Below are 27,384 nucleotides of genomic sequence, written 5' to 3'. Positions count from 1 at the left end.
ATACGCTTCAGGTTACATACGCTTCAGGTTACAGACTCAGCTAACCCAGAAATAGTACCTCGGGTTAAGAACTTTGCTTCAGAATGAGAACAGAAATTGTGCTCCAGTGGCATGGCAGCAGTGGGAGGCCCCATTAGCTAAAGTGGTGCTTCAGGTTAAGAACAGTTTCAGGATAAGAATGGACCTCCGGAACGAATTAAGTACTTTACCCGAGGTACCACTGTAGGTACTGCACTGTAGGTACTGCATAGGTACTGCTGCAGCGGGAAGGTAAATGGCATTTCCGTGCACTGTGGTTTCTGTCACGGTGTTCTGTCACACCAAAAGCAGTTTAGTCATGCTGGCCACATGACCACATGCTGGACAACACCAGCTCCTGAAAGCAAGATGAGCGCCGCAACCCCATAGTCGCCTTTGAATGGACTTAACTGTCCAGGGCTCCTTTACCTTTTTTTACCTTACCGTAAAGGGAACGTGTATCTCAGCTATCTCAACTGCCTCTTTCGGGTTTCCATCAGCGTCCAATGGCCCATGTGCGCCACATGAATGAACAAAAAGAGCAGTGTGCCCATTGGGTTGTCTGCCTTAAGCATCATTGTGTCTTTGCAAAGCTCATTACTTACACGTCCCTGTCAGGCTTGCTTCATTATTAACAGAGAAGGAGGAGGCAAACAAACCGCGGCAAACTTTTTAGAATTCATTACATGAGTTGGGAGCTGGATTTTAATTAAATATTTAAGCAGAGAGTTCTTTGATATGCTGTGCAAAGGTAAGCATGGGCTTTTGATTAAATTGTTGGCGCCTACATGAATGCAATTCATTCAGGGCGCCTTCCACCAGGCTTGTAGCCTCTCTCGCGTGCATGTATATCCACACCCCCACACCGCTATTTCCTTCCTGTTCTTCCTCCCCCCACCCCATTCCCTGATACATTTCACTTTTCAAAAACCCCTTTCTATCCCAGATGTTCGTTCTCTCCCTCTCGCCCTCGCCCTTTCACACACAGATGCATACATTCACCAGTGTGTGTTATTTTGGCTCCGAAAGCTTTCCCTAACAGTAGAAAGAGGACTTCCAGATCTGGCAGCTTCCACTCACACTCTGAAAAAAATTGTTTAGTGTTTGTTGAACGGATCCTCCAAATCAGGGAGCCACTCCCCCACCCCCCCCACACACACAAAGTGCAACAATATCCCACAAAATCCTTGGGTGGTTTTCTTAAGGGTTTTATTCGCAAACGTCCGAGAAACCCCCAAGTTTGAACAGCAAAACCAAAAGGTGAGGTACACACAAGAATAGAGCACGCAGATGCCAAAGTATGGCAACTCAGAGAGCTTTCCTTAATAGTGGCAAGGTAGTTTCATGTAAGGGTATAAAAGGCAGTTCCCTATGTGCCTGTGATGTGGGAGGAGGGCATGGCTAGCCAACAAGAACTAGAACATTCCTACAAAGTGAAGATACGCTGCAATGTTTTGCTGCAGGTCCCACTTGTATGCTCTACAGGCCACCCTATTAAATGAAAGACTAGATTCACGTGTCCTGCTTTTTTTTCTTTGAACAAAAGTAGGCACCAGCATGACCAGCAGGGTCAGGACCTTGCTACAGGGGGAAGAACCCCTTGCCAGAGGTCCTACTTGTCGTGTGTGTGTGTGTGTGTGTGTGTGTGTGTGTATCTCCAACCTGCAGAGGTAGACTCCTGTGACCCTCCTGATGTTGCTCTGATTCTAGGCATGCTTACTCAAAAGTCAGTCCCTTTCATGGCCACACCCCCTCTTGCCAGGCCACACCCCTCTCTGTAAGCCACACCCCTTCCCAGCCTTGTTTCACGCCCTCAAGTGTTTTTGCATTGCGGGAATGTGTCACTGAACTCTGATTACGTCTCTTGCTTCTCTGGAATGACGACAGAGAGGGGCATATGTCGAAACAGATGTACTGTACAAAGCTATATTTTCCTTTTGGCCCTTCACGGCACTGACAAGAGGTTGCCCAGGGTTGAATATAGCCCTCAGGCTGGAGAGTTTCCCCACCCCATCCTAATCTGTAAACACTGGATTTACTAGGAGGCAAAGCCATTGTGGGGTGAGGACACCTTATTCTAGTAACTACTGGGAACCCCCCATCGGGACTGGGAATCCTTTGGCAAGATGCAGCGACCACAGTACAGACCTAGCTGAGCACGAGACAGTTCTGCAATCTCATCCATAGATCTCAACCTGAGCCCGTTCCAGAAATCAGATGACCAGGCAGAAAAACAACACTAAATCTCAGGAAGGGTTTCTCTTACCACTGGATTAGACGGGCAATGGAAGTGGAAGAATCTTAGAATCAGCACCAAGTCCACTCCAAGGCTATTCTGTGGGGCTGTGCAGCATTCCTCCCCTTTCGTTACAAAAATGTAAAAAAACAAAAAAACAAAGCCCAAGAGACACACAAAAAATAAAACATACAGTTAAAACTGCCCCCCAAGACTGGCCCTTTAAATAATAAACTCTAGGTGGGCAACAGAAGGATATTGTCCATTGGTGCACAGTGTCCATACATTGGCCTTCCTTCAGCTCATCTTGTAACAGTAGACTCCAAATTTGCCAACTTTGGGGAAGCCAAAGCTTCTGATGCCAGGCTCCGGGGGACCACAGTTGGGCCGGGGCGAAGTGATGGGGTAGCGCACACTAGCATCAGCCAACCAGCCGGCGTCGCAGCGGTCCAAATTAGAGAGCTTCCATGCTGAATAAAGTTGGCCCACCTTGGCAATCTCAGCGCCATCGTCCTGGCATGCTTGCTTAGCTTCCTCCAAGGTGAGCTGCTCGCGGCCGGACAGATAGTAAACCGTTCCTGTTGGGAGGGGGCAGAGAAAGCGTTATGGAGCAATGCAGGAAAATCCCAAAAGAGACCCACTTACAGATACATATCCTGCTTTTTTCTTCCTGTTTAGTTTATTTGGGGTTATACTGAATGCTAAGTCCTGCTCAGAAATGACTAACTGAAGTTAATGAGGATGACCACCCTGGGTTCATTCATTTCAGTGGGTCTAATCTGACTATGTAAGAAGGCTGCTGGATCAGGCCATCTAGCCCAGCATCCTCTTCTTGCAATGGCCAAGCTGATGCCACAAGCATGACCCCAAGCACAAAGTCCTCTCCCTTCCTGTGGGTTCCAGCAGCTGGCATTCAGAAGCATCGCTGCTTCCGACTGTGGAGCTAGAGAATATCCCACATGGCTAGTCACCATCGATAGCCCTCTCCTCCATGAATTTCTTTAGTCCTCTTTTAAAGCTATCTAGGACTAGCATAGGGACGCGGGTGGTGCTGTGGGTTAAACCACAGAGCCTAGGGCTTGCCGATCAGAAGGTCGGCGGTTCGAATCCCCATGACGGGGTGAGTTCCCATTGCTCGGTCCCTGCTCCTGCTAACCTAGCAGTTCAAAAGCATGAAGTGCAAGTAGATAAATAGGTACCGCTCCGGCGGGAAGGTAAACAGCGTTTCCGTGTGCTGCTCTGGTTTGCCAGAAGCAGCTTAATTCTGCTGGCCACATGACCCGGAAGCTGTATGCCGGCTCCCTTGGCAATAAAGCAAGATGAGCGCCGCAACCCCAGAGTCGTTCACGGCTGGACCTAATGGTCAGGGGTCCCTTTACCTTTAGGACTAGCGTTGGCTATCACCTTGGGTTTGCAGACCCTAAACAATGGTCAAAGCAGGAGTCACCAGTCTTTTGCAAGCCAGAGAAAATGTTGTGGGCGCTATACATGTGCTACAACCATGCATGCACCACACTACACAAAGCGCCCCCCATGCACCACAAGGACATACGCCAGCGTGGCCTAATGGTTAGCATGTTGGACTAGGACCTAGGAGAGCAGGGTTCGAATCTCCACTCACTGGGTGACCTTGGGCCGGCCACCATCTCTTAGCCTAACCTACCTCACAGGGCTGTTGTGAGGATGAAATGGGGAAGAGGGGAACCATGTACACCACCTTGAGATCCTTGGAAAAGTGATATATAAATGTAATAAATAAAAACAAACAAATAAAAATATGCTCTCACTCCTCCTCTTCTTCCCTTCCCTACTCCCTAGTTACCCTTTAGCCTTTAGCCTTAGCTTTTTGCTAGCCTAATTGGGGAGTTTAGAAGGATGTTGTTCTTTCTTGGAGATTATCTTGTGGAGAGAAGATTCTGCTTCTTTCAAGCCTAATTATAGCTTTGGAGAATCTGATCCCTCCCACGGTAGCTGCCAAGAAGCAGAGAAACAATTAAAAGTTATTACCACGTAATTTATTAATATTCGCAGGAAGAGACGAAGGAATGCGGTCTTCCCTAATAATGGCGTTGCTCCAAGTAAAGTCCCACCCCCTCCGTCTCTCCTATTATACGTCACCCCTGCGTCAGCTAATCTGAGCTTTCTGCCTCTGAGCTCTCTGTTCTACTACTCTCAATGCCCACCTGGTCCTGGGAAAGGGAGGATCAGGAATGATTTCCAAAGACATTGAGTCTGTCAGCTGTCTCTCCCCCTGTGCTTCTTCTTGCTGTTCCTTTTCCAAAATTTCCCAGTTTCTCCCCTCTGCAGCCTCTGAACTACGGCCTTCTGCAAACCGCTGTTCTAAATCTATACTGTCCTCCTGTTCTCGGGAAGGTTCAGGAGAAAGGGGGGATGGTACCCACCGTTCCTCCTCAGTCCAGTCCCTGACACAAGGGGGGGAGAGACCCTAAAGGTGTCAGGTAAGCCTATTTGAGCACATGTCTGCTTGTGAGAGCCATGCTGGTAACCCATACAGGACAGGGGTATCAAGACAACCACAGCACAGAGGAGAAAACACAGCCTAGGGGAACACAGATTGTGCTTTTCAGTACCAAAGTCCATGAACAGTTACAGGGAGTTAAATGGAGAATTTAGACTCCAGAACTCATCTTCCCTTTAATGATTGCTCTTTGTAGTACGAATAAAAAGCATACTCAAAGCAGCATACTGCATTTAGAGCATTTCATTAAAACCCATCAAATGCAAAAGCGAAAGGAAAGCTACCCAAATCCATTAACTACCGTAAAATGAAGCTCAGGGTGAAACAATCAACAGGAGTGAGATGAATTCCAACCCCAGCTGAAAGCCAGGTGACGGTTTTAAAACTCAGATGAGAGGGAGCCAACCAAGACTTATCTTGGGTAGGGATTCTGCAGGCTGGGCACCTCTAAGAGTAGCAGAATGCATAACAAGGTTTGTGATGTTGAACTGAATGAGAGGTTTAGCTGTATCTAAAAGGTCCCAAGTTCCACACCAAGGACATCTCCAGCTTGGCCAGAAAGGTCTGTTGCTTGTAACTCAGGAGAGCGGCTGCAGGTCAGAGTAAACAGAACCAAGCTAGATGGATCAAGTCCCAATCAGCAGCCTAGAGCAGGCATAGACAAACTCAGCCCTCCAGATGTTGTGGGACTACAACTCCCATGATCCCTAGCTAACAGGACCAGTGGTCAGGGATGATAGGAATAGTAGTCCCAAAACATCTGGAGGGCCAAGTTTGCCTATGCCTGGCCTAGAGGCTGTAGTTTGAACTAACGGCAGTCCTCAAAGGCAGTCCCGTGCCCGGTGCATTACAGTATTATTATTATTATTATTATTATTATTATTATTAAATTGAATTTATATTTATTGAATTTATATACCGCCCAGGGGTCTCAGGGCAGTTCACAGAATAAAGTCAAGATATAAAACCACAAAATACCTAATAAAAATAAAAACAACAACCCAATAGCCCCCCACTAAAACAACAAAAACACATTTTAAAAGAGTAGAGAAACCAAAGGCCTGGTTGAAAAGGAATGTTTTTGCCTGGCGGCTAAAGGTGTATAATGAAGGCGCCAGGCGAACTTCCTTGGGGAGAGCATTCCACAGATGGGGAGCCACAGCAGGGAAGGCCCATTTTCATGATGCCACCTTCCAGACCTCTCGAGGAGGGGGCACACGAAGGAGGGCCTCAGAAGATGATCTCAGGGTCCTGGCAGGTTCATATGGAAAGAGGAAGTAGTCAATCTGAAATCGCCAGAGTGGGGACATACAGCCAGGCCAGAGAGGACATGCTCAGGCCCACTATCTCCCCATCCCTCCTCTAAAGTAGCCTGCCTGGTGAACGATGGCAGAGAACAACTCACCTTTCAGAGCAGAAGAGAAACAGAAGACGTCGAAATGATGGAGGTTCTTGTGGCGCTCTCCATAGTTCCGGAGGCCAGGGGCCATGTGCTTGCCTCCACAGGGCTCCCGTGGCACAGTGATGGGGTACTGGGCTGTGCCGTCTGTCAGCCAGCCTGCATTGCACCAGTCAAGGCCCTCCATCCAGGACTTAAAGAGCTGCTCAAAGGAGGCCATCATGGCATCCTGGTCCTCACAAGTCTTCTTGGCCTCATGGAAGTTGAGCTTGTAACGCCCACGTTGAGGCTGGTAAGGGAACACCACCCCTGGGGAAAAGAAAGTTGCTGAGTGAGTACAGGAGGAAGGATCACTTACTGAGGTGTGAGGCACCTATGGCCTTCAGAGGTTGCTGGACTCCAGCTCCCATCAGCCCCAGCCAGCTAGGCCAACAGTCGGGTTGTCAGGGACTGGGGAGAGGAGGAATGGTGGAGACCGCCTCTCCATCCTGACCTTTCCAGGGAAGAGGAAGACAGTCTAGATATACAAAAGGGGTTTGAAGGAAGTCACAGCTCAGAGGCAGATGAGGGGGAAAGCTGGGAAATCATGGGAGAGCCAGAGCAACACATTGTCATCAGAAAGCACTCCAGACCCTCCATCGCCCAGAACCCGGCGAGCCTTAAAAGTAGGAGAGCAAAGAGCTCAAAGAGCACATTGCAGCACCCGTAGAAGTGACGAATGAGGAAGTGGGAGAGGCAGGGGGTGGAGTTTCATTCGGGACAACGCCATTATCCAAGAGGCTGGCTTCTACAGCCTCTCTCTGTAACGTTTGAAATAAAAAAGGACTGCAAGAAACTTTCCCTTGTCTTTATACTGTCCTGGGCAACCAGCCGGCGGCTGCTGACAGCATCCTGACAGAGATGTTGGGAGCTGCAAGCCTGCAGCATCTGAACTACACATTTATAGCAGTCATGGATTCCTTGGGAAGTGTTGTTTGTTAAGGGTGCTGAGAGTTGTTAGGAGGCCCCTATTGCCTTCTGAGAGCTCCGATCCCCAAAGCAGTTTTAACAACCAGTCCCTCTTGCCAAGAAACTCTGGGAATTGTATCTCTGAGTTTCTGTCCCCAAGAGAGGTGCACACAAGGCCTTTGGCTTCTTGTGAATTGCTGATCACTTTCTTCCGGTGACATAAGAACATTTAGACAAGTCTAAACAAAAACTGGGACACAAATTTTCATGGCCCTCTATGGTGGCTCATTCACCAGAAGTCATGTATTTAGTGTTAGCTCTGGAGGTGTGGTGCCGGAGGAGACTCTTGAGAGTCCCATGGACTGCAAGAAGATCAAACATCTTAAAAAGCAGAGACATGACCTTGCCAACAAAGGTCCATATAGTAAAAGCTATGGTTTTCCTGGTAGTGATGTACGGACGTGAGAGCTGGACCATAAAGAAGGCTGATCGCCGAAGAATTGATGCTTTTGAATTATGGTGCTGGAGGAGACTCTTGAGAGTCCCATGGACTACAAGAAGATCAAACCTCTCCATTCTGAAGGAAATCAGCCCTGAGTGCTCACTGGAAGGACAGATCCTGAAGCGGAGGCTCCAATACTTTGGCCACCTCATGAGAAGAGAAGACTCCCTGGAAAAGACCCTGATGTTGGGAAAGATGGAGGGCACAAGGAGAAGGGGACGACAGAGGACGAGATGGTTGGACAGTGTTCTCGAAGCTACAAACATGAGTTTGACCAAACTGCGGGAGGCAGTGGAAGACAGGAGTGCCTGGCGTGCTCTGGTCCATGGAGTCACAAAGAGTCGGACACAACTAAACAACTAAACAACAACAACTGGAAGTGTATGCTCAATTCTGACCAAACTAAACTTACTAGAGCAAAATATAGAGCAGGAGGGGTCTCAATGTGAAATATATTGACCTTATTTTCAACTCTCCTACCCCACTAGTGAGCTTTATGGATAAAGAGGGATTTGCCCTCATGTAGGGTTGCCATATTTCAAAAAGTAAAAAACCAGACACAAAAGTTGTTGAGTTTTTTGGTTTTATTCTCCGGGGGGTGGGGGGTGGTCAGAGTGATGTTCTGATTTTTTTGTTCATTATTTTTGACAGACGATTCCTGGATATGTCGAGGAGTTCCCCAATAGCTTCTTGTTATGGGATCTGGGATGCAAAACTAGGTAGGTCTTTGTTCTAATTTGTTGGTTGATTAATCATTATAATAACAATGCTAAAGTAGGCTTCGTTGTGAACCCACAGTGTACGATGGTTTTAAAAAGAGAAAACGCTCATCTTTCACTCCATTTAGTCAAACAGCATACAGCCCGGCATCGCAGCAATATATAATCACAGGATGGGCTCCTCACACGGGGAGGGGGAAAATGCTTAATGTATTCCCACAGAGCCTTTCATCTTGGATGAAAGAAGATAGAGAGAATTGAAAAAAAAACCTGAGAAAAATGACAGGCTACTGGTGACCTCTGGTGGCCAGAAATAGGTATATACTCGGCAGTTCTGATAACTGCCTCCAGACTTCTTAGAAAATCCCAAGGATTCTACCTACACAAAGGTGGAGTCCTGTTTATTAGGAATTGGGAAAAGGACAGTTTCATGGGTGTAGCCGGGGGGCACAAATATTATTGAAAAGCATTGAAAGTACTCAGTTATCTGAGGTCTCCCCGCCCCCCAGCTTGCAGAAGCCAGCCCCGCACAATGTCCTATTTACAGGGTAATTTTACCAGTGATTTCCCTAGAATAACTCAACAAGTTTGATTTCCTTAAGAAAAGCTTTAGCTCCACCCACCCACCCAAAAAAACACAAAAATCCTGGTTATGTTCACGAACAGTTCATTCATGTTTCCAAATAAAATTTGAGAGAGTGATCCAGAAACATTCAGTTCGCCATCTGCTATGTGGCTTCTATCTCATGCTGCTGATGGTTAGGAAGATTCATCAAACATCCATAATATTAAGTTGTTTGGGCAGTCTAGCATCAGGATGTTAAGTGGGGGAGCGTCCATCACAACAATAGTGCTGTGTAAGTATGGGATTTGATTTTTTTTTCCCTGAGCTATTAATCACCTTCCACATATATGTCCCAAGATTATGTACAAATCATAATAAAAATAGCAAAAAAAACAAACAGTTAAAAAGAGCAAGTGATTTTTTTAAGCCCACCCAGGTATTTAGAAAGCTAGTGTGTGTTTAAAGCTTTAAAACACAAAATTAAAATATTAGACAACTGTGTGAGGGGGGGATGGGGGGAGATCAGATCTCAATTAGAGCAGGAAAAAGTGGGACGAAAATAATCCGTTCCGCGAGTCTCTTCGTCTTGCGGTTTTTTTCGTCTTGCGAAGCAAGCCCATTAGCGGATTAGCGCTATTAGCGCTATTGGCGGTTAATGGCTATTAGCGGCTATTAAAGGCTTAAGGGATTAGCAGATTAGCTGCTAAAAGGCTATTAGCAGCTTAGATCAGCTGATAAGCGGCTTAGATCAGCTGTTAAGCGGCTTAGCGTTCAGCTGTTAAGCGGCTTAGCGTTCAGCTGTTAAGCGGCTTAGCGAACAGCTGTTAAGCGGCTTAGGGGCTTGGGAAAAAGGGGGGGAGGGAAAAAACACCCCAGGAATCGCAAGGCATTTTCGTCTTGCGAAGCAAGCCCATAGCAAATTCGTCCTGCGAAGCACCTCCAAAACGGAAAACGCTTTCGTCTAGAGGGTTTTCCGTCTTGCGAGGCATTCGTCTTGCGGGGCACCACTGTATCTGTTTTAAACTGATTGCAGAGAGAGAGAGAATGTATACATCAAGCAACTGTTAAAGAGGTCTAATGATGATATCTTTATTCAAGAACTTTGCCACTTGCTCTGCAACTGCTTCAGGGCCCCAATAAGTCAAAGTGATCTGATGACACACAGAGGAGCAAATAATAGGATATATTAGATCTTTCCCAGTCCCTTAAGAAAAACTACAATAGAAAAGTACATGCAAGATAGATGCCCCTTCAGCATTGTGGCAACGGGCAGCATCTGTTGTTCTTTGGGGTTTTATTATATCTGCCGTCGAATAGATTAGAGGGGAGAACTTTAAGCCTTACCATAAAGGAAGCTTCCCTGTATTTATGGAAGAGTAACCATCCGCGAGGGAAGGGATGCGGGTGGCACTGTGGGTTAAACCACAGAGCCTAGGACTTGCCAATCAGAAGGTCGGTGGTTCAAATCCCCGCGACGGGGTAAGCTCCCATTGCTTGGTCCCTGCTCCTGCCAACCTAGCAGTTTCAAAGCACGTCAAAGTGCAAGTAGATAAATAGGTACCACTCCGGCAGGAAGGTAAACGGCATTTCCGTGCACTGCTCTGGTTTGCCAGAAGCAGCTTAGTCATGCTGGCCACATGACCCGGAAGCTGTATGCCAGCTCCCTCGGCCAATAAAGTAAGATGAGCGCCGCAACACCAGAGTCGGTTACGACTGGACCTAATGGTCAGGGGTCCCTTTACCTTTACCTTAACCATCCCAGGCATGGCATTCTGTCTTTACAGCAGGGGTGTGATTTCCCAGTGACTGGGGGGAACAAGTCCTCATGCAGGACCCTAAAGATCTGGGAGATCAGAGATTTAACCATTGGTTTGGCTCCCTTTAATTCCCTGCTTAGCAGGTATGAGGGTGAAAGAGCAACTGAGCTAACTTTATGCACCAAGGTGATTCGAAAGAATCAAACATTGTCTCGGAGACGAATGAACTGGGAGTGAGCACAAAGCAACAACAGAGCCACAAATGGATGGAATAAATCCACAATCAGCACCCCCAATGAATTCAAGCCAAATTCTAGTTTAAGAGTAGCTCCAGAAACCCACCTGGGAACCCAAAACATTAGCCTAAGGGAAAAGTTTGAACTTACGGTAAGGAAACCAAATTGGTGCCCCAGAAAGAATCTGGGAAACAATTTTGGCTTTACAAAGCCAAGATAGCTACTGGAAGGGGAAATCCACCCTTTGTGGCAGAGGGGATGTGAATTTTCGCTCCCACATTTTATTACACTTTGATCCGAGTGGATATTTCCTGTACCCTCCTGCCTATAGCTTTGTAAAACCATACACCCAGATATTGATACAAACCATTGTCAGCCTAAGGGCCACATCCCATTGTGGGAAACCTTACCAGGGGCCACATGCCATTGGTGGGTGGAGCCAGAGGCAAAAGTAGGTGGAGCAACGCATATGCATTTTAGCTTTGTAGAGCAGCCTACAGAGGCACACACTATCTTTCTATCCTCCATAGGTAAAGGGACCCCTGACCATTAGGTCCAGTCATGGCCAACTCTGGGGTTGCAGCGCTCATCTCACTTTATTGGCCGAGGGAGCCGGCGTACAGCTTTCGGGTCATGTGGCCAGCATGACTAAGCCACTTCTGGCAAACCAGAGCAGTGCACGGAAACACCGTTTACCTTCCCGCCAGAGAGGTGCCTATTTATCTACTTGCACTTTGATGTGCTTTCGAAGTGCTAGGTTGGCAGGAGCAGGGACCGAGCAATGGGAGCTCACCCTGTCATGGGGATTCGGACCGCCGACCTTCTGATCGGCAAGTCCTAGGCTCTGTAGTTTAACCCACAGCGCCACCTGCGTCTATCCTACATACAGGCAAGCAGAAGGCAGGATTCAAGAACACTCTTGGAAGCTGTAATGCAGAGCGAGGCAGCAGCATGGCCTGGGGAGAGTACTGAGGGCTAGATAGAGAGGCTTGGAGGGCTGGATTTGTCCCCAGGACTCAGCTTCGGCCCCACCGCGATCCAGAATATCTCAGAATTTAGTTTGAAGTTGGATTATGATTTTTAAAATGGCCACTGAATGCACCGTCCCACTCACCTTGGAGCGCTAGCTCCACAATCGCGCTCTCATCTTCCAGGCCATCGATGACCTCGCAGCGGTACTTGCCAGCGTCATGCAGGCGCAAGTCATCGATCACCAGGGACGCTTCCTGGTCAGGCGCCTGCTGCAGGGTCGTGCGCCCCCGGAACCCCCCAAAGCTCCGCTGCTTCGACCCAGACGCCACCAGCACATCCTGATCTTTGGTGTTGTCCTCCCGCAGCTTGGACCACTTGACGCGGATCTTCCGCGGGATGTCCAGCTTGGGCACATAATGATAGCGGCAGGGCAGCACGGCGCTGGCGCCACGGTAGGCATAGACGGCATCCGGGGAAGTCTCAACCATCAGCCTTACAGCACGGAACTGAACTGCAGGGGTTGAAAAACAGGGTATGAAATACAGTGGTACCTTGGTTCTCAAACGTCTTGGTACTCAAACTCCTTGGTTCTCAAACACTGAACACCCGGTAGTAAGTGTTCCAGTTTTCAAACATTTTTTGGAAGCCAAACGTCAGATTCGGCTGTCGGCTATTGTTTCCGGGGCACCTGCACCAATCAGAAGCTGCGCCTTGGTTTTCGAACATTTTGGAAGTCAAACAGACTTCTGGAACAGATTAAGTTTGGCACTTTTGATTTTGCTATTTATTTTGCGTTTTTGCTTTTGAGGTGTTTTCAATTACAGTGGTATCTCTAGATGCGAACGGGATCCGTTCCGGAGCCCCGTTCACATCTAGAAGCAAACGTAACTAGCGATGGCATGTCTGCACACGCACACATTACTTTCCGCCGCTTCTGCACATGCGCGTGACGTCATTTTGAGCGTCTGTGCATGCGCAAGCGGCGAAACCCAGAAGTAACGCGCTCCATTACTTCCGGGTTGCCGCAGAGCGCAACTCGAACGCGCTCATCCCGAAGCACATTCAACCCGAGATATGACTGTAATTTGTTTTTGTGACTTTGTGGAGCCCAGTTCAGCTACTGATTGACTGATTGTGTGACTGCAGAAATGGATAAAAGCCCCCCAGCCAAACAATGACTACCATCAGTGCAGGTAAGAAAAAATAATAATTTTAATTTTTATCATCTACAATACTGTCTTATTTATTTTATAGTACAGTACATTGGTTATTGCTTTCATTTTATGGATCAATGATCTCATTAGATAGTAAAATTCATGTCTCCCCTCGCCTTACCCACTTTTTTATTATTCTAAACTAGAATGCCACATGAGCAACGGCATTCACAACCCAAACATCCAAGGTGCCGATTAAGACTGGTAGGGCAGGAGGGAGGGAAGCCAACAGTAGGTGGCGCCAGAGGCAATGCCAAGCAGAGTCAACCCATTCTGGTTTTGCCCTCCCTGCTGAGTGCTACAAAAGCAACACCGAAACTTAAGAAAGGGAAACTGACAGCCAGGGACATGCCCTGGACTGGTTATAAATAAGAGGGCATGAAGATGGGCATTGGCTGAGGGCAGAATGAGGCAGCTGGGACAGGGCCCCATTTGCCCCAATGGAGCAGCCTCCTTTGGGATTAGGTTCTCATGGCCTGCTTTCCACATCTGTAAAAGTAAGAACACTCCTGCTGGGTCAGTCTAACAGCCCACTTAGTCCAGCATCCTCACTGTGGCCAACTAGATGTCTATGTCAAGGAGCCTTCACAGCAGCGGGCAATCAGAGACACATTGCCTCTACAGGTATGAGCAGAATCATAGAATTGTAGAGTTGGAAGCGGCTGGGATTCAACCCCCCTGAACGCAGGAATCTTTTGCCCAATATAGGGCTCAAAGCCATGACGCTGAGATTAAGAGTCTCGTGCTTTGACCATGTTATGTACTGAGTTGAATAGGATCCAAAAAGCAGCAGTCTGATTGGTCCTAGAACAATAGGATTCAGAATGCAGCAGTCTGATTGGTCCTAGAACAATAGGATTCAGAATGCAGCAGGCTGATTGGTCCTAGAACAATGCAGCAGTGTGATTGGTCTGCAGGAGCCACCCAATCCAGCTCCAGGTGGAAGTGAATCCACAACCTGATTGGCCTACAGGAGAATCCCAGAATTAGCCAATCACATGCGACCCATTGCGTAAATAATGTATATAAAGCAGATATTTTGGGGGAACTTTCATTCCTCCTCACCACTATGAGCTGAATAAAGAACATAAAATCCACACTCGACTCCAAGTACATTGCAGACCACCTGAGCTATTCTAGGTCCTGACATCGCCTGGGTCTGCCACAGCCTTCCAGCCCAGCCCAGTTCCTTCACATTCTCCCTTTTCAGGTGCTGTTTTGCTTTGTTTTTCCCCCTTCCCACTTCTTACCTTCATCGTCAGCCTCTCCTTTGTCACTCATGAACCGGTCATAGTAGAAACCATTGTAGAAAGGGAGGCCGCAGTAGCAGCTGCTCGCCTGCAGCAGCATCACAACCAGCAGGAAAAGCATCACTTGCGGGAGATTCTGGAACAGAAGCCTGTCCGTCAAAGGAGGGGAGTGGGGAATTAGCAAACTGGTTAATGCACAGAGACTGTTGTATGTGAGGGAGGCAACTTACACACACAAACAGAGAGAGAGGTAGAGAGAGAGAAATAAATTTTAAAAAGACAACACTTGCATAAATTTTGCACATACAAATTTGTACATATAACTCACAATTTAGAAATAATTAGTGAAATTTCCTTGAGTTCTTTCATAGTCCATCAAATCTTTGTGTTCTCTATATTCTTCACAAGGTTAGTCTAAGCACAACCAAACTTTCGTATTTGAGCCCAGCTGGTGTAAATATTCAAGCATTCCCATTGTTTCTATACTGTAGTTTGGATTTGTGCCTTATTAAATCCATCAATTTTGCTGACTCCAGATACTCACATAACTTACTTGACCATTCCCTTTTCGTTGGGATATTATTTCCTTTCCAGTAACTGGCTACCAATATTCTCGCTGCTGTTGTTACCAGCAGAGCTTACTTTGGAGTAAACACGCTTAACCTGAAGGAGCGTCTCCACCCCCATCGTTCTGCCCGGACACTGAGGTCCAGCTCCGAGGGCCTCCTGGCGGTTCCCTCATTGCGAGAAGCAAAGCTACAGGGAACCAGGCAGAGGGCCTTCTCGGTAGTGGCGCCCGCCCTGTGGAACGCCCTCCCAGCAGATGTCAAAGCGATAAATAACTACCTGACATTCAGAAGACATCTTAAGGCAGCCCTGTTCAGGGAAGTTTTTAATCTGTGATATCTGTATTTTTTGTTTCTATGGAAGCCGCCCAGAGTGGCTGGGGAAACCCAGCCAGATGGGCGGGGTACAAATAATAAATAATAATAATTATTATTATTATTATTATTATTATTATTATTATTATTATTATTATTATTATTAACCTTGCGCACGGTTGGACTGAATCACAGAAGTCTGTGCAAGCTCCCCTCTGGCCAACAGAGGGCGCTTGATACCCACAAAGTTCCCTGCTTGCTCCTGAGCTCTGGAATTTGACTTCTTGGCCCCCTGCTTAGACAAAAATTTACAACCTATTTGAAACCATCACTGCTGCTGCTTGGAAAAGGAGGGGGCCTTGCAACTCCCCCCTCTTCCAGTCCTCTCCCATCATTGCCACACATACCAGATAATCCACACACTCAAGCTTTCAAAGAAAGGGTCAGATGTGGGTCAGATGTGGCAGAACATCTGCTTTGCGAGTGAGAGAGATCCTGGCATCTCCAGGTAGGGCTGGGATATGACTCCCTGCCTGAAAACCTGGAGAGCTGCTGCCAGCCAGTGTCCTGGCATGGCCAAACTTGGCCCTCCAGCTGTTTTGGGACTACAATTCCCATCATCCCTGACCACTGGTCCTGTTAGCTAGGGATGATGGAAGTTGTAGCACCAAAACAGAGCTACATGGGCCTTTAGTCTGATTCAGTATTAAACAGCTTTCTTTCTTTTTTGTTAGGGCGTTTATTAATTTACCAATAAAAAACATCCAATTAACATATCAAATCACAATCAAATAATAAAATAAAATAAAATAAATCAAATTGTCTCCCAAATTATAATCTTGAATTATAATCTTGAAACAGCTTTCAAGCTCCCAACTCATCGCATCTAAGGCTGCTGTCTCAGCCACACACATTTTGAAGAGACGCTAAACCCTTCAGTCATTAACACACACAGCAAGATAGCACACTCAGGTCGTGAGTTATGATTGCTATGTATTTATCTTTTACAGTGGTACCTCAAGTTACATACGGTTCAGGTTACATACGCTTCAGGTTACAGACTCCGCTAACCCAGAAATAATACCTCGGGTTAAGAACTTTGCTTCAGGATGAGAACAGAAACCGTGCTCTGGCAGTGCAGCGGCAGCAGTGGGAGGCCCCATTAGCTAAAGTGGTGCTTCAGGTTAAGAACAGTTTCAGGTTAAGGACAGACCTCCGGAACGAATTAAGTACGTAACCAGAGGTACCATTGTATTGCATTTATACCCCACCTGGTTCTTCAAGGAGCTTCTAGGTGGTGCCCATGGTTCTCCTCTTCCCCATTTCATCTCCACAACAACCCTGTGAGGTAGCTTAGACCAAGAGATGGTGACTGGCCCAAGGTCACCCAGTGAGGTTCATGGCAGAGTAGGGATCCGAACCCTGGTCTCTCAGGTCCTAGTCTGACACTCTAACCACTACACCACAAAGGGAACTACCGGGAAATTAGGAGGCAGTATCAGGGTGCTCAGGGGACTCCCCGCCCCTCCATGCCTAGCAGAAGTCAAAACATCAGAGAGAAGAAACACCATTGTGCACCCATAGCAGCAAAACCGGATTCCTTTATGTGCCCCAGCTGCAACAAAACATGTCTCTCCCACATCCATCTCAAAAGACTCAGCAGGCACTATAATTCTTCAAACCGTATGACTTTACTCCCAAAGTCAAACCGTTTATCTGCCATCGTTTCCCAAGACAGACAGATGCCAACAACAACAAAACAATATTGAGAATGAAAAATTCTATGGGAGTAATTAAAAAAAAAACCAAATAGCTCAATGATGTCTGAGCATGCTCAGTGACCACAAACTTCCAAGGGTGAGAGAGGGATGGAAAACTGGGGAGGGGAAACGGAATGGAGTTGACTCCTTCAGAACACTCCACGCCGCATTTTTTTTATACTGCCGTTAATTATTTGATTGCTTATGCTCCCTTCAACACAAGGTCCCTGGGCAGGCTACAGCAATCTAAAAATGCAATCAGTTTAAAGCAAATATTTTGTTTGCATGTTCCACTTTGTCGTGCTCTAATTGAGGTTTGATCTTCTCCCTCTCTCTCTCTCTCTCTCTCTCTCTCTCTCTCTCTCTGTCTCTCTCTCCACCACTTATTTCTGGAAGGCAGTCCTGTTGAATTACTCACTATGAAAGCGTAGTCTAGCAAGCTCATACCCATCACATTTTGAAGACCAGGCAAAAGATTTAAGCAAATCATTCCCTCCGTTTCCAATATCCAGAGGTCCAGGCAGGTAATATGTCAATGGAATAGCACTGCAGACAAGGAGATGGTTGGTTGTTGTTGTTGTTTAGTCGTTTAGTTGTGTCCGACTCTTCGAGACCCCATGGACCAGAGCACGCCAGACACTCCTGTCTTCCACTGCCTCCCGCGGTTTGGTCAAACTCATGCTGGTAGCTTCGAGAACACTGTCCAACCATCTCATCCTCTGTCGTCCCTTCTCCTTGATCTCCTTGATCTTTCCCAACATCAGGGTCTTTTCCAGGGAGTCTGCTCTTCTCATGAGGTGGCCAAAGTACTGGAGTCTCAGCTTCAAGATCTGTCCTTCCAGTGAGCACTCTGGGCTGATTTCCTTCAGAATGGATAGGTTTGATCTTCTTGCCATCCATGGGACTCTCAAGAGTCTCCTCCAGCACCATAATTCAAAAGCATCAATTCTTCGGCGATCAGCCTTCTTTATGGTCCAGCTCTTACTTCCATACATCACTACCGGATGGTTGTTGGTAGGTTTGGGGAAAACCCAAGGTTTGCAGAAGTGCAAAAAAACTATTTTGTTGGGACATACACTAAGAAGTGAAATGCCTGAATAAGAGCTGAACATGCAAAGTAGCCACAGAATGCTGATCGTCTGTTGGATGGGGAGGGGGACTGGGAGGGAGGGTAAATGGAATAGTGCATGCTAGAGGAGGGCTTGGGTAGGTGGCATCCTGTGCAGAAACACTCCACACTGCAGCATTTTGTTGCTGCTCCTAGTAGTTGTTAACAACTGTCCATTTAACACAGAGTTAATGGAGTTAAGGCAGGCGTACCCAGGCAGGTCAAAAAAAAAGATTTTGAATTAAAACTGGTGGCTCTTTTCCACTGATATGCCAAAAGTGGTTTCTTTTCAGGGTGTGGAAAAATGAGAACCAGTAATTTATTTTTATCTAACAAAATCAGAGTACTGCAGAACTGTAAAGGAAACCTCTGAGCGGTTTTCAAAAAACGTAAAATAGGCATTAAAATGATTGCTGGAAGTCGAAGTAAATAAATTAATAATAATAATAATAATAATAATAATAATTTTTATTTATACCCCGCCCTCCCCAGCCAAGGCCAGGCTCAGGGCGGTTAACAACCAATAATAAAAATGAGTTGAATGAATACGACTTAAAAACAAGATTAAAATACAACATTAAAACAATTAAAACAATTAAAATGCAAGTGTGTGTGTGTGTGTGTGTGTGTGAATCAAAAAATAATTAAAAACAACCTGTAATCTGTAATTACAGATTAAAATATATGCCTGGATAATCTTGCCTAAATAAAAGCATTTTTAGCATGTGTTGAAAGGAGTACAGGGAAGGTAGCTGTTTGATGTCAAAAGGCAGGGAGTTCCAGAGGGCAGGTAAGACATTGATTCCTTACAAATGTAGACCGAACATTGTGTGGCACTTGCAATAGTGGCAGCCCGGCTGATGCATTCAGAAAAACATGCCGCTCTGTGGGTAGCATTCAACTCAGTTTAACACAGAGAATACCCAATGAATTTAATGACCATGGCTAAGTTAGCGCCATTAATTTCAATATGTGGTATTCAGTGCTGGTCCTACTCAGAACACCCACTGAAGTTAATAGACATGACTAACTTTGATTCATTAATGAGTCTACTTTGAATAGGACTTAGTGGAATGCAACCCGTTCGGTCTAGTCTAAGTAGAACATAGTTGAGTACCACTCTGTATTTCTGCACAACAGCAATGTCGTAATGCATGACTACTCAGAAGTAAGTGTCATCAAGTTCAATGACACTGCTGCTTAACAACATATCCCTGGGCATGCCTGCTCAGAAGTACGCCCCATTGAGTGAAGTAGGAGCTTACTCCTTAGTAAATCGATGCAGGATTGTGTTCCGAGCATGCAAAGGTTCTGAAGCAGGGAATGAGATGGCCACCTATCAGGGATGCAGCAGTTTACCGGTACTGGCAGAGGCTGGTCTCGATTACCTTCAAGGTCTCAACTCTACAATTTCACGTTCAGAAAAGGGGATCATGCAGAGAGACAACAGGCAGCCTCCTCCGGGGATAGAAAAGGCACTCCTGAGCCTTTACACATTGGTCCACTGGATGAAGAAATGAAGCCGGATTGCTCCCTGCTTCTGGTGGAGACAGACTGAAAGCAACAGGGAAAGACCAGACAAGCAATTCACAGTAAGGTGCAGTTGGCATGCCTGGTGTGTGGATGGATCTGTGCTCCCTGCTCACAGGAGCCTCAATTTATCTATTTCTCACATCCACACCAGCAGTCATCCTGTAGCCCACTGGTGCACAAGCGTACACTACAAAAACAGAAGCCGCATCCTGCCTGCATTGGGTTTCCAAGTCGAACCTCCATATTTAGAGGATTAGCAGGGACTTGTCTTAAAAGAATAGGGTGGGTGATTTTGAAACACAGTGTGAAATGACTACTAAATTCAGTGAGCATTGTGGCAACTTGAACCCCTGCACTCTGGCTCAAGGTTATCAAGAAGTCTCCTGGCCAGCAGGAAGCACCACTCAGTTTTTATGTATCACCTTTTGTATAACCCGAGTGTCGTCTACAACACAACGTTGAGCACCACTGACAGAAATTGTTCTGTTTTCTTGCATTCCCCTGAGTTTGCCTTTTGGCATTTCCCCCAGCCTTCTGTCTTTATTAATTTCTTACATTTACAGTGGTGCCTCGCAAGACGAAAAGAATCCGTTCCGCGAGTCTCTTCGTCTTGCGGTTTTTTCGTCTTGCGAAGCAACCCCATTAGCGGATTAGGGGATTAGCGCTCTTAGCGGTTTAGCGGCTATTAGCGGCTATTAAAGGCTTAAGGGATTAGTGGATTAGTTGCTAAAAGGCTATTAGCAGCTTAGAGCTTTAGAAAAAGGGGTTGGGGAGCGAAAAAAACCCTCAAGAATCGCAAGACATTTTCGTCTTGCAAAGCAAGCCCATTGAGAAATTCGTCCTGCGAAGCACCTCTGAAAATGGAAAACCCTTTCGTCTTGCGGGTTTTCCGTCTTGCGAGGCATTCGTCTTGCGGGGCACCACTGTATATCCCACTTTACCTCTGAGCAACTTAAGAGTCTTCTCATTTCCATTTATTATTACAACAACCTTGCAAGGTTGGTTAAACTGACTGATCCAAGGGTATGCAGCAAGCTTCCTGGCTGAGCAAAGCTCTGAACCAGGTTCCCCAGTCCTAGGGTGGATCTACACACAGCGGGGGGGACGGGGACGCTATAAATACAGTGGTACCTCCATTCCGGAGGCCCGTTTGCAACATGAAAAGAGTGCAACCTGAAGCGCCGTATCCGCACAGGTGCGCGGCACGATTTGGCGCTTGTGTGCATGTGTGAAGCGTGATTTAGCACTTCTGTGCATGTGCAAGCAGCGAAACCCGGAAGTTACCCTTTCCGGTACTTCCAGGTCGCCGTGGGATGTAACTTGAAATAACAGAAAATGAAGCAAACGTAGCATGAGGTATGACTAAGTCAGAAATTAAATTGTTATAACATAAGAAAAAAACTCTATGTAAAAATCACATAGAATTTTTTCCCCTCTCTGTCGCCATCTGGTGTTGCATGTTTATAACGCATTCAAAATGTTGTTGTTCTTACTAATGTAGCTGAGTCCTCAGTCCAACCCTAACTCTGCCCCGAGCCAAATTTGCTCTGCATTTTTTGAAGGGGCAGACACCAAAGAGACCAGGGAAGAGGTGTTTCTGTGAGAAGCACCCAGTGAGGCATGCTACAAAATAAGAAGCCGTATCTTGCCCAGGAAGCTGCATGCCTATTGCTCGAGGGTAACTTAAGTGAAACGTGGAACCTGCATATACAGAATCTATACCTTAGATCCAAAGATGCCCTGCTTGAACAGTTGCTGGAACCATATGGGGCTAGCCACTGTCAGATTACACAGACCTTATCCTGACCCGGCAGAGTAATTTTGATGTTTATATATGCTGTCAATTGAATCATTTATCCCTTCACTCAATCCAACACTTCTTACAATGCCCCCTCTTTGTTCTTCACTGGCTTCTCTTTCATCTCTCTCTTGAGCTTCCTAATTCCCACCAGAAAAACTCGCTTATAGGGGGAAAGGAAAACTCCTGTTACAGGAAACTGCCCCAGGACCCTATCTCTCTGCCAAGCTTACATGGGTCTCCTTACAGCCTCTTCCTGCATAAAATGCTGACTGTTCTTCCAGCCCCTTCCCCTACCTAAACAAGCTGGGGATTTCCTTTACAATCTGCCCCCCTCATCTAAACTGAGCCGTTATGATACTTGCTCCATTAGACCAGATTACATAAATCTCAGTGTAATGCTGACCTTCCCAAAAAACCTTCTGTGCCCAGATCAACAATTATAATTTTTTGGTGTGTGCTGTGGTGTGCCTTTAAAACACAACCATCCAAAAACTTGGATGAATTCGCTGTGTGTGGTTTTTTTATCCTGTAAGGGCAGCATCTACAGGGGTGAGTTGCACAGTGTGAATCTGTGCTGATTCTTCTTGGGCTGTACTTCAGATAGGGAGACCGAGTTTTTGTTCCGCCATATCTTCCATTATCACTGAAAAGGAAGAAGAATTAAATGGGAGGGGTGGCATTTGCCCTGAATTAGATGTGCTGCATTTGGGAAGGGCAAATCCATAAATTTTGGGCTTGTTCAGTTTCCCATTATTCTGATATTAAATCTGAATCTTCACATCAGTCCCCATGAACAGTCATTGTCACTTTACTGGAAATTTCTCCTAACATACAGTGGTGCCTCGCAAGACGAAAAGAATCCATTCCGTGAGTCTCTTCGTCTAGCGGTTTTTTCGTCTTGCGAAGCAAGCCCATTAGCGGATTAGCGCTATTAGCGGTTTAGCGGCTATTAGCGGCTATTAAAGGCTTAAGGGATTAGCGGATTAGCTGCTAAAAGGCCATTAGCAGCTTACTGCCTTAGAAAAAGGGGGTGGGGAGTGAAAAAAAAACCCCAGGAATCGCAAGGCATTTTCGTCTTGCAAAGCAAGCCCATAGCAAATTCGTCCTGCGAAGCACCTCCAAAACGGAAAACCCTTTCGTCTAGCGGGTTTTCCGTCTTGCGAGGCATTCGTCTTGCGGGGCACCACTGTACATTATTTTTTCATGCAAGTTTGCCTAAAGGACAGGTTTTTGCAAGCAACCTTCCCAACCGTAATGCATTCTACCACAGACTTGTAGGGCTGGAAAGGGACCACAAGCATCATCTAGTCCAAATCCCTGCAATGCAGGTATGTTATCTTCACCAGTAGGGAATATTTGTCACTCTTGGCTGAGGAACTGCACTGCAAAGAAGTGCAAATAATTGTCACGCATTGTTTCAGGAAGTTCAAATTAAGCAAGTTTGCCTCTGAATGCAAATGGAACCAAACTCCTACCCCATCCCTTGGCTGGATATAGTCCAAACCAAGTCAAGCGTTTTAAGCCCGCAATGATACCGGCAGGAAAGTACAACATATGCTCAAATCTCAGCTGCTGAAATCCATGTCAGGTGGATGTTAGTCATTGCATCTTTCCTATCGTTGAGACAGACTGAGAGATCGTCTCAAGGCTTCCGTATTTCACAGGCCAAGCCAAAGGAAGGTTACTCAGAAATAAGCCCCATGCAATTTCAAAGGAGCATCTTTCCGAGTCTGCACTGCAGCCTATGAGATGTCATCAAAACCATTTCCCTGGAAGTAAGCTCACCTAGGAATCTATGCCGTCAGATGCAGAAAGGACAAAGTAGCTTGCATACTTCTACACTGGGTTGGGGAAGGTAAGATATTGGAGAGAGAATGACAACATATGGAAAGCAATATATTAAATAACAATGGCAATATAAAGTGTTACTATGGAAGAAGTCCTCCATTGGTCTTCCGCTGTGGGAGCGTGACCCTACTCAGTCGCAACCTGACCCAAGGTGAGTCGAAACAGCAGCTCTACTGCCAGTAGCATACAAACTTTTGGAACAGTGTTTCCAGATGCATGTTTGGGTTAATCGTCTGGAAAAGGTTGAAAGGGACTACATCCCAATGAGATTTTCATGTGCTTAGGTCTTGACAGCGGTTCTCAACCAGTGGGTCCCCAGATGTTGTTGGACTACAACTCCCATACATCACCTTATCAACAAAGGTCCGTATAGTTAAAGCTGTGATTTTCCCAGTAGTGATGTATGGAAGTGAGAGCTGGACCATAAAGAAGGCTGGTCGCCAAAGAATTGATGCTTTTGAATTATGGTGCTGGAGGAGACTCTTGAGAGTCCCATGGACTGCAAGAAGATCAAACCTATCCATTCTTAAGGAAATCAGCCCTGAGTGCTCACTGGATGGACAGATCCTGAAGCTGAGACTCCAATACTTTGGCCACCTCATGAGAAGAGAAAACTCCCTGGAAAAGACCCTGATGTTGGGAAAGATGGAGGGCACAAGGAGAAGGGGACGACAGAGGACGAGATGGTGGGACAGTGTTCTCGAAGCTACCAGCATGAGTTTGACTAAATGACTAAACAACAACAACAACAACACAACTCCCATCATCCCTGAGCTCTGGCCTTGTTAGCTAGGGGTGATGGGAGTCGTAGTTCAACAACATCTGGGGACCCACAGGTTGAGAAAGGTTGGCTTAGGAACAAAGGGTAACTGTTAGAGTGCTGGACTAGGACATGGGAAACCTAGGTTCAAATTCCCACGCAGTCATGGAGCACACTGGGTGACCTTGGGCCAGCCACTGTCTCTCAGCCTAACCTACCCCACAGGGTTGTTGTGGGGATTAAATGAGGAGGGGGAAACCATATGCACCCCCTTGAGCTCCTTGGAGGAAAGGTGGGATTTACTTGCAATAAATAAATACAATTAAAATACATGTTGGGCCATTCATTCACCTAGCTCCATTCTGTCTGCACTGACTGGCAGCAGCTCTCCAGGCTTTCAGGGAGAGGACATTCCCTGCCCTACCTGCAGATGTTGGGGATTCAACCTCAGTCCTCCTGTATGCAAAGCAAATCTCTGTTTCTGAGAGTCACTCCCCTCCAATTCCACTTTTTAAAAATTAAGGGTGTCAATGCAGGAAAGAATTTGGGACCAAAAGCAAGCACAACATTCTAGCCAATACATATATTTGCTTATTTAAAATTAATATACTTCTATCCCACTTTATACACATTTCAATGGGCAATAAGAATCCATTTATAATCAGAGTCTTTTTAAGTCTCGGGGAAATGGAAGGAGACTTAGTAATATTCACGGATATGTTCTACAAAAGAAGGTATCTCCCAACTGCTCAAAGTCCCCATGAACCATTTATGGGAGGCAGTAGATTCCAGGAGTGGCTTTACACATAGACCAGAATTTCAGGTCTCATCTAGCAAGAAGGAGTAGGGATGGAAACCTTTGCATACCTACATGGGAAAAAGTCCCCGTTTGACTTCACAGTTAAGCATATGTGCACAGTCCTCCTCACATAGAATCCCAGGAGAGAGATCATCCTTTTCTAGGGCATCAGGTCATGTGTTTGCTTAAAAATCATATCACAATGCACATACTAAACTAGCAGAGTTCATCTGAGCTGACTGGTGGTATAATCCAAAGAATTTCATAGCAAATCAGCTGTGATGAACTCTGTTAGTTTAGTATATGCTTTGTGATGAAATATTGCAGTTTGGCAAGTTACAAGTCTTTCTTGATTACCCAGGACATATTTGTTGAAATTGTAAAGGGATCTCATTAACAGTACCTTTAATCATGCCTGTTGCATTCCTCCTTTCCTTTCAAAGATGCACTTTGTAGCTCCCTCTGATTTTACATGTCTTCATCCCTTCAACATTACCAGCTGTTTTGGCAATTTCACATGCAAAATTGGGCCCATCCATAAAGGGACCATTAGGTCCAGTCGTGGCCGACTCTGGGGTTGCGGCGCTCATCTCGCTTTATTGGCCGAGGGAGCTGGCATACAGCTTCCGGGCCATGTGGCCAGCATGACTAAGCCGCTTCTGGTGAACCAGAGCAGCGCACAGAAACGCCGTTTACCTTCTCGCCAGAGTGGTACCTATTTATCTACTTGCACTTTGACGTGCTTTCGAACTGCTAGGTTGGCTGGAGCAGGGACCGAGCAATGGGAACTCACCCCGTCGTGGGGATTCAAACCACCAACCTTCTGATCTGCAAGTCCTAGGCTCTGTGGTTTAACCCACAGCGCCACCCGCGTCCCTTGGCCTTAATATAGATAGTGAACCCCTTGTGTTTCCTTTGACTACCCCTCATCCACGTGGGGTTCTCCTCCAACTCCTGCTGTCCCAAATTTTCTGCTCCCTAAAACTGGAGATACCCTATGCAATCAACGTAGCTCTCCAATTCCGATTTTAAAAGCATGGCAAACTTTTGGATTTAGAAGAATATGTGGACAGCAACAGTCAGAGGAGAATTAAAGAAGACTCAAGGGGTTCACAATCCCATAAAGCAGGAGGTATGGACAGGGTTGTGTTTAACAGCACAAGCCTCTCCATGTCTACTCAGAAGTAAGCCCCACTGAGTTCAATGGGCTCTCCTCCCAGGTATGGGTGAGATAGGATTGCAGTTTAAACCAGTTCTTGATGCAAAGGTAAAAATGAGCCCGTAAAAATGATGCAAAGGTAAAAATGGACTTTTCCACTTTGCTTCCTCATCCGAGCTCACATCACATCAACAGTATTGAAATCAGTTTGTGCTTAAAATCAAGAACCAGTTAAGAACCAGTTAGTCCTTAAGGCTGCAGTCCTGTGCGCACCTACCTGGGAGTAAACCGTATTAAACTCAATCAATGGGATGGTACTTTGGCAGAGACCTGGACGAGCTTGCAAGTCCGTCCGTCCAGAATGTGCACTGCATCGCCTGACCAACAATCACAGAAAATGCTTCTTTTAGCTCTGAGGAAGCGGCTGGAATAATTCCTCTTTTACATTTCGCTATGCCCAGAGCTCACCTCCCAATCATCACGACAGCATTGATGGCATGCTCCAAGTTTGCATCCTACTCAGAGTAGACCCTCTGAAGTGAACGGACATGGCTCACTAAGGTCCATTCCTTTCGATGGGTCTACTCTGAGTGGGACTGACCAACCCCCTGGATTTTACGCCTGTCCCGACAGTTCCTCCCTCGCACCCCCCTCCCCAAAAAAGAAAGAAATCCTTTCGTTGTCAACATGCCTCCAGGACATGTTGGCAAAAGGGCGAACTTCCTACAGCCGTGCATTTAAAAGCTTCTGCACACTTGCTCCCCCCCCCCCGCCCAAGTGCTGCCTCTTCCAAGCGCTCCATCCTCTAGGACGCAAAGCAGCGTCCCAGAGGAGAGAAAGAAAATCTCTCCTTTTTTCCCCCTCCCCAACACCCCCCAGTCCTGAGTTCCTCATTCCAGGAATCCCGAAACTTACAGATGAGAGCCAAACCAATCTCCTGGTCGAGGGAGAGGCGAGGAAAGGCAGACGCTGCTGGCTTGATCGCTCACTGCAGAGTGAGTGAGGAAGTTGAGCTGAAAGTTTAATGAAATGTGTAAAAGGGAGGGAGGGGGACGAAAGGGGAGCAGTCGCGGGCCGAGCCTCTGGGCTTTAAGGACAGCCTCTTAAAGGAGCAAGCACGCCTCTTCCAGTCCCCCGTGCCTCAAAGCAGGCTGCAGAAATGATGGAGATAACCAAGAGAGGATACCCAGACCCGTCTAGAAAGACTGGCGCATCCTGCATATGTAATCGCCTGCTACTCGTTTCGTTTTACATATTGTTGTCGAGGTTTTCTGGAGTGAACACCAATACGAGCTTGGAAACAGGCGTGGGAAATGGTGGTCCTTTGGGTGCTGCTCCCATCAGCCCCAGCTAGAATGGCCAATGACAAGTGGGTGGCGCTGTGGTCTAAACCACAGGGCCTAGGGCTTGCCGATCAGAAGGTCGGCAATTCGAATCCCC

At 46.6% G+C, this 27,384-nt stretch overlaps 1 protein-coding gene across 1 annotated transcript; it reads right to left on the bottom strand.

Annotated features, from left to right (window-relative positions):
* Positions 1-1,210: 1,210 nt before the first annotated feature.
* Positions 1,211-26,978, bottom strand: HAPLN3 (hyaluronan and proteoglycan link protein 3). The gene is made up of 5 exons (XM_083412241.1): positions 26,860-26,978; positions 14,296-14,444; positions 11,974-12,342; positions 6,139-6,441; positions 1,211-2,832 (listed from the first exon to the last, which is right to left on the bottom strand). Exons 2-5 carry the CDS (start codon positions 14,414-14,416, stop codon positions 2,552-2,554), a joined length of 1,074 nt encoding a protein of 357 aa, XP_083268367.1. The 5' UTR covers positions 14,417-14,444; positions 26,860-26,978; the 3' UTR covers positions 1,211-2,551.
* Positions 26,979-27,384: the final 406 nt, after the last annotated feature.

Source organism: Podarcis tiliguerta (genome assembly GCF_965153285.1).
Source record: "Podarcis tiliguerta genome assembly, chromosome: 14".
NCBI lineage: Eukaryota > Metazoa > Chordata > Lepidosauria > Squamata > Lacertidae > Podarcis > Podarcis tiliguerta.
The sequence above is the reverse complement of the archived record's forward strand: the minus strand, read 5'-3'. Positions and strand labels throughout refer to the sequence as shown.

What these genes read in the sequence shown, in the direction of transcription:
- HAPLN3 (XM_083412241.1), bottom strand. Translation starts at nt 14,416, where the DNA reads ATGCTTTTCCTGCTGGTTGTGATGCTGCTGCAGGCGAGCAGCTGCTAC. An exon ending in AGGAGAGGCTGACGATGAAG is followed by an intron (nt 12,343 to 14,295) that starts GTAAGAAGTGGG and finishes CAACCCCTGCAG; the next exon opens with TTCAGTTCCGTGCTGTAAGG. An exon ending in TTTCTCTTCTGCTCTGAAAG is followed by an intron (nt 2,833 to 6,138) that starts GTGAGTTGTTCT and finishes CCCTCCCAACAG; the next exon opens with GAACGGTTTACTATCTGTCC.